The 8199-nt window shown below is 33.2% G+C and overlaps 1 protein-coding gene across 6 annotated transcripts in view; it reads left to right on the plus strand.

Annotated features, from left to right (window-relative positions):
* The window catches only part of raskol (Ras GTPase-activating protein raskol), a 442218-nt gene extending 437296 nt beyond the window's left edge, over positions 1–4922 (plus strand). For all 6 annotated transcript variants that reach the window (XM_089643502.1, XM_089643503.1, XM_089643507.1 and 3 more), the window contains one exon: positions 398–4922. In XM_089643502.1, coding sequence (XP_089499628.1) covers positions 398–1454 — 1057 coding nt within the window. In that variant the 3' untranslated portion in view covers positions 1455–4922. The remainder of the gene's footprint in view (positions 1–397) is intronic.
* The last annotated feature ends 3277 nt before the right edge of the window (positions 4923–8199 follow it).

Consider the following 8199-nt stretch of genomic DNA (forward strand, 5'->3'; position numbering starts at 1 on the left):
AGACGTAATCAGACAGGATTGGGTCTTTGAAACATTAAATTCGACGAGATTATTTTTACCTCGAGATAACCGTCCATTCTCTGCTTCAAAGCCCTCCGAGCCGTTGTAGTTATGAATGAATGAGGCAAGGAGTGTGTTGTTTGGCAGTCCATTCTTTCCGCCCACCCCTGCAGGGAAACAGCTTATTGGTTAGTTTTACCACAGAAAAGGGAATGTGTACAGAAATTATCATAAGATAGATATAAATTTATAAATTAAGCTATGAATTAAAATATATAGTTTAGTAGAAATGATTTATTAATAGTATCCTTAAGGATTCGCTGTCGAACAAGAGGTTAAGGCAATATACCTTATCCTTATGTGCATTTATTTTACAAACCTTTAATTGCGCTTTCAGATTGCTGGGCGTGGAAGAAGAACTCCGCCGTGAACAGCGCGCCATGGCCGCCGCGCTCAACCGCAAGCAGCGCGTCATCGAGCGCCAGGGCCAGCGCCTTGCCGCTCTGGGTGCGGCCAACGCTCGCCTGCTATCCGCCCTGCACCACCTTCAGCCAGAGCTGGCAGCCCCGCCATCCCTCAACACCGACCACATCATCATCGGACACAGCGAACAGCTGCTCAACAACTTGCAGGCAGATCTGCGTCCGCTCTACGACAGCCCCATACAGCAGCGCTCGCATTACAGCAACGAACCCAAAATCCCCCCTTACCGAGAACCGCCTGCGGCTAACTACAACAACGCATACGATAAAGACGCTAAGAAACCAGAAGAAGATACAAGCAATACGTATCCTTACACACAAGAAAAGATACGTATCGCTGAAGATACGTCCGATAAGCGTTACCAAGATAAACTCAAACAGACCAGTGTCAAAGATGATCGTTACACACGAGATAATTCAGATTCATTGCGTAAAAATGACGGAAGCCCAAACGACGACAGTCCCCCGAGATACGCACTTGAAAAATCGCCGAGCCGTCAATTCAAGCATCATCAGATCTTTAATACCGATAAATTGTCAGGGTACGCCGACAAAAACACTTCTGCACAGCATCAGTTATTTTCTTCCGACAAATCTCCAACGCATCAGTTCTACCACGACAAGAACGATAATGTGCATCTGAACAATTTACGCAATATCGAACGTTCATCGTCCAACCAGCAGTTGTACTACAACAGGGAGCATTCCCCTCTTACGCAGTCAGATTCGCGCCAACATATTGGCTACCAAGACAACAAAAATGCTACAAATCTACACAACGATTCAGAGTACAGTCGTTATACTCAAAGTGATGTGAATCGTAACAGCGACCCGCTGAGTTCCAGGAGCTACCGGGGCCCCAATATCGAGATGACGCAGCAATTTATCCAAACTGAGAGGCCCCTTATTCCTGCTGACGGTCATCAGGCTGTTGTATCAACCCAACCAACTGTTTATTACGGTAACCCATAACATTGTCACGAGGTTGAGGAAGATTCTTCGACCGAATGTCTTGAACTGCTAATTTGACGATGATTACCGTATAATTTGTAAATTGATTCTTTGCAATATTATGTGGAGTTATATTGTTATTATTAGAAAGTGTGTTAGCGTTAGTTTCTGCAGCATTATTGATATTTGATTTCATGTCCTTAATTTGAATCTGCGACTGATGTAGAATTATCAGTTTTCAATCTTTTTACCGTGTCGTTTCTTGTGAATATGTACAACGGCTGGCGTAGCAGCAGCCAAGTAGTAGCGCCATTTCTGTGAAGAATAATCGAAAAAAATAATATAGAAGAAGTTCGACAATCCAGTTAACGGTGAATAAGTAACATATTTTTAAAAGGTCTAAAATTGAAGGATTTGAACTTATTAATAAGGAATTATTATACTAGACTGAATGTGAAGATTTCTTTTTGAAACGGAAATACATCCAGCATCCCAAAACATGACATAACACGTGGCGTTTATGTTAAAAAATATATATTTTCATTGTGTTGTCTGTCTGAAACCTTGTGTACATTCACGTTTAAACATTTGATGAACCTAACTAAATTGACATCACAGCTTTTAATTCAAGTTCATAAACTTCTTTATTTATACATATTTTTTTACAAAATCCGTATTGTATTATATTATAAAAACTGTCCAAAATTGATACTTATAGCATTTAAATATAAAATTTTGATATATATAAAGCAAGTACATATTTGAAGTTGTCCATTTCAATATATATTTTAACCCTAGATAACTAAACTGATTTCATTGTTTCATTGTAACTACACTTTTGTCGGGTGAACTACGCAATAAAACACTAGAAATAAATCAAAAATATTTAATTGAGATAGGAACTTGTAACATGGCACAAAAGTAAGGTTTATAATGAACAAATTAATATCAAAATATCAGTCTACACAGTGACCACACATGTCAACATTATGTGGACCACAAATAGCCCCTCTACATCTGGTGCAACGGTGTTTGGTTATCCTCCAGGCCTTGGATGGACACAGGTAGCTAATTTTACGCACGTTTGACGTAGATGGAACCGGAGCTTCTATTGTAGAAGATTCGCCAACATTAACAATAAATACAAGAATATATGAATGTACGTACCTTAAAAATAAAAATTGTTGTTACAACTAAAGTTTCGTCCAGCGGACGACGAGATGGTCATACGGCACGTCCTAGTATGCGTGTGACCGCAATCGCGTCACGTGCTGCACTGTTTACTCAAATTAGGAAGGTAATGAAAGAGTCAAGGTCGGAGAGCGGGGGAAAGTAGGTGATTTCGAATTTCGCCGAGTAGCGCGTCGTCGCCCCGACGAGCGATTAGTTATCTAGGGTTAATAATACATGACTTGTAAATATTACAATTTAATTTATGTTTTTCAAAATTTGAAAAATTGCAAATAAAATTGATAAAATTATAGCATATAATATTTAATTATTATTTTTTTTTAATATAATATCTTCAGTATTACAATGTGTATTTTACTTTTTCAAATTATTATTACATTTCTCCATTGTGTTACATCTTTTCCAAATTTTTTTTGTTTACATTTCAAAATGTAACTTTTGCAGTAGTTTTTTAATTGAAATGTTTAACTGCGTTGTATTACTATTTAGTATTATTTTCTTCAAACATACAAAACATTTATTATTATCATTATTTTTGAATATCATTTATCTCTAGCGCATCTCGAATATTTTCGAATTAACAAACGTTAATTATTATTACAATTATTTCACAAAATTAACACTTAGGTATATTCTAACATAGCGCGTAAAAAATATAACATAAATGTATAATTATTGATAATTAATATCTCATTGAAAAATGTTTTGTCAAAAACATCACCATATTTTATGCATTTTGCTTTTTTAAAACTATTTAGCTATTATGTTTCTTTTTAGTCTTAAATATGAAGAGGTAGGTTTTCCATCAAAATGCTGATTAATTTTATAACAAATTAACCCACTTCCCGACATCTGATTGAGCTGAGACTCGGCAGATAGACTCGTTGTTGATGACAATGCATTCTATCAACTTTTGGTGGCAATCAACGTAAACGCATGTGGACATATATGCATTTCTCTGAAATCAGATGACATCACAGCAGTTAATATATGAAATGAATATCAGTCTTCAGTTCCCGGGTAGGAGGGTTCAATCCTCAATCAAAGACATTTTAAAATTCTATCTATTATAAAAATAAAAGTTTTTTACTGTCGATTTTTTTTATAACTAAATTATAAATCGTGATTTGCCAATATGATCTTTAAGACCTTGTGTAATAAGGCTCAGATTTTGTTGGGAATTCTATATCTTTAATAATAGTTTTATTTCCATACCTCTATACCAAAGAGAAATTGAAAAAAAAATTGTCACCAGTTATTTTTTTGTAAAATATTTATATTAAGGATTTTATAACAATAAGTTAAATATTATTTAATGACATCTTTATTTGGATATAATGTTATTTATGTTTCATAATAGCCATTTTCCAATGAAAGTATAAAAAAATAACATTTTTATAAAATATTAAAACTTTTTTTTTTTGATTTTTCATGAAAATTAAAGCACTCATGTGGTTCCATTTCATCACTGCTTACCCTGTCTAGTACATGTCCTGATGTTATAAATGGGCGCTGTTTATTGGAAATTATTAGTTAATTAAAAATTACATTTACTGCTTAAATTTGGGGGTTTAGGATCACAGGGGTGTATCTACAAAAATGCAAATAAAGCCCAACTGTATCTCGTAAACGACTGTATGAAAGAGATAGAGCTTTGTGTCACTAATAAAATAAGTTTCTCGTTAACTCTTTAAGTTAAAAAAAAAAAGTTATTTTTTTGTTTTGCCGAAACATCAAAAAAATCGCAAGATAAGCTCTGAAAATTATTTAAAATTTTTTTGTTCTGTTATTTCATGTGTTTTAGGCATGAAAAATTCACAGTGTGTCTTTAAATGCAACTAAAGCATTTGTCGAGAGGTTTTCGCTTAATTATAATCATTTTTTAATATTAGCGCCCTCCCTCTAACATCTGTATTAACATATATCCCTTTCAAACCATCTTTAAACGCTTACTACGTGGCCTTAACTCAAAACACCAGTTTTTGTAGTTAGACCCCTGTGATCCTAAGTCCCTGAATTTTTATTTACAGAAGGCAACTTCTACAGTGCGTACAAATAATTATAAAACTTTTTTAAATTGGAAATATTAATCCATTCAAATATTATTATTAAGGCTTAGAATAATTTAAAATATGAAACCAAATTTTATTTTTATTTCTACTTTTAATATTATACAAAATATATTATTTAGAATAATAATAATTATTATAATGAATATAAATATATTAAAAGTGTAAGTTTGGGTATATCTTTGTTTAATTTGTTTTTGTACAACTGTACATTTTTTGTTTGTGTTTATTACTGTATTTAAAATGTTTTTTAAATAAAATTATTTGTATCTATACCTGTTTTTTCTTGTATGTAATCTTTTGTTTTTGAAAATGAATTAATGTAAATCTTGGAAGTGGAAATTAACCCACTTTCCAACATCCGATCGGGCTGATACTCTGCAGATCGATTCGTTGTCGATGACAGTGCATTTTATCCCTGTTAATGTGGAACTATTGAACTTGTAACATTTGCACCATACATAATAAAACCTGTGATGTATGGTAATAGGTTGGGTATTCAAGCGATAGATGGCAGTAGTCATAAAGCTTACTCCAGAGTCCGTCAGATGTCGCTAGAGTCTAGCAATTGCCTGTGGGATATTATTGACCAACAACAAGCTTCTAGAAACAAAGAATTACCAACCCTCGGTTAATGAACAGTGTAGCTAAATCCAGACTTATTTAATTATTACGTAAATAAACACAATTATAGTAAAAGAACCTTTACTTATCAAAAAGTTCCCAACACAGAAATCTGCAAGTAAAGCAGAGACATAACAAAACCTGAGACTATAATTAGGACTGATTCCATCTCAGAGCGTGTGCAAGGTTCCCTTCAGAAGCGCTTGCAGATTGGAGTAACTGCAAAGCATTATTTCGTACATGTGACATTAATCACATTCAAAATTAATTAATAAAGTAAATAATATAGGAATTACTGGCAAAGCTAAAACATGGTTAAAAAGTTATCTCTATCAAAGAACTCAACAGGTTAAAGTAAACAACGAATTAAGTGAAATAGAAAATATAGATTTTGGAATTCCACAAGGAACTGTTTTGGGACCTTTACTTTTTATATTATATGTTAATGAACTTTTTCAACTCCCAATCATTGGAAACATCATATCTTACGCAGATGATACAGTTATAACTATTGAAGGAAATTCATGGAATGAGGTCGTAGTATCAGCTAATAATGCAATAAATATCGTTAAACTATGGTTTGACGAAAATTTATTGACACTGAATGTCGAAAAAACCCATTTTATACCTTATAGCCTAACAGGGAATAACTCAAATGTAAATCTAAACATAAAAATTCACGAAAGAAATTGCCTCCTTAAATTCGCACCCTGTAATTCAAACTGTATAAACATTAGTAGTAAAAAAGAAATAAAATATCTTGGAATAATTATTGATAATAACATTAAATGGAAAAGTCAAATAAATTCCACAGTAGACAGAATGAGAAAACTAATCTATATATTTTTTAGACTAAGAAATATTGTATCATTAAAAATACTAAAAGATATTTATTATGCACTGGCGCACTCTGTCCTACAATATGGAATCGTGGCTTGGGGGGGTGCAAATAAATCATCCCTACTCCCACTGGAAACTATTCAAAAAATACTAATAAAAATCATCTTAAAAAAGCCATATTACTACCCAACTATAAATGTTTTTCAAGATTTCCCGGTTCCCCCACTTACAAAAATTTATGACAAAATTGCACTTCTACAAATACATAAAGATTTCTTTAGTAAAAATAATTTACCACAATTGAATATTAGCAAAAGAATAATATCTGTTGGAGGACTAACCGTGCCACTAGCACGAACCACAACAGCACAACATCACTATATATTCAAGGGTGTAAAATTATTTAATAAATTACCCCTTGATATACGATCGGAAGAAAACTACGAAAAATATAAAAAAAAAATTAAATTAAAATACTCTTGTACCACCTCATAACTTTACTTATTGTTTAGAAATATGTTTTTGCCTTTTAAATTCTTTGAATCATTTATTAACTAACCTATATTTTTATTACTTTTATTGTTATTTTTTGTGTTATTTTTTGTTTTATTACTAATATTTTTTGTTTAATTTAAACAAATGTAAAAATATTTTTGTTGTCCTCTCCTAAACACAAGCAGCTGCTTTATTAGGAGAGTGATTGATATATTGGTGTTTATATTGTTAAAAAAATTGTAACCTTGTTTATATGTTTCAATAAATAAAAAAAAAAAAATAAAAAAAATTAAACCATAAGAACTGACCTTGTTACATAATGTTGGGCGCCATGTGAGTCAAGGATTGATCTCACAAAATATAATAAAAACTAGGAACACGCTGTCCAGTAACATCAAGCTAGCTAACTCGTTGCCGTGTTGTCCAGATATACTCCCATCAAAATCCTTCCAGAGACCGGTTCCGTCGGCTTCCCGCTGAGCACTCTTCTCTCGTTCTCCGCAAGTAGCGCTGTTCCCTTCTCAGCCAAAACGGGCGGATATACACCCGAAAGGGCAAGGCGGTCAATTGCAAGTCAACATCAGTTCCTAGTTACTGATTGAGTCAACATTAGATTCCTGGGGTAGCAATTAAAACTGTTCAATCTGGCACAAACGTATGTATATTTGGTGATAACTGTAGACACACACATGAAATGGGATTCTCAAATAAGTAATATTTGTAAAGGTCTTCGATATATTGCGGGATGAATTTACAAAATTATATATTTCATGCCTATAAGTACGTTAGAAATAATCTATTTGTCACTAGCGGAATCTACTCTAATCAGATACGGAATAACGTCTTGGGAAAACTCGTGCAAACTCTATGACCATGTTTTTGGTAAGCAAAAGTATTTATGCACAAAGAAGGGATATAAAGTTATTGCAGGAGTCAGTTTATATATTTTATTATTGAAGACAATATTAGCGATTCGTATACGAAAATCTGAAACAGAAAAAGATACGGTCATATCTAGGACTCGAACTCAGGACCCTTGCCTTGCCGGGGCACCGCTCTACTAACTGAGCTAATGAATTTTCCTTTAAGGTGATGCACTACGTCGTGTAATATTTTGAATCGAGCCGCTATCAATAACACACCTTTCATATATGGCGATAAGGCTTAAATTCCCGCTTCACACCATCCACCTGTTTTGATTTATGCAAGAAAAAAACATGTCCAAAAAGTGACTTTTATTTTATTTTGTGGATGTTCAGGCACAAATATTTAAATGTTTTTCGATCATTTTATAAATAACTTAATTTGCCACATTATACAATAAAACCATAACCGAAAATGGGTTCGTAAGTAGGAGATTATTTTTTCTGGGCTTATAAAAAGACTTATCTAAAAAATACTCGATTATTTCAAAGGCCAAGATGTATTCTACTCGCAGTATTTAATTAAAGCATCTGAAACATTTCTAGGCGACGAAATTTTCAAAACAAAAACACATGATTTTGCATTACTACGTAGTGAGATAGGGTCCCATTAGCTCAGTTGGT

Source organism: Hesperophylax consimilis, chromosome 19, assembly GCF_061612785.1.
Source record: "Hesperophylax consimilis isolate HC1 chromosome 19, BYU_Hcon_1.0, whole genome shotgun sequence".
NCBI lineage: Eukaryota > Metazoa > Arthropoda > Insecta > Trichoptera > Limnephilidae > Hesperophylax > Hesperophylax consimilis.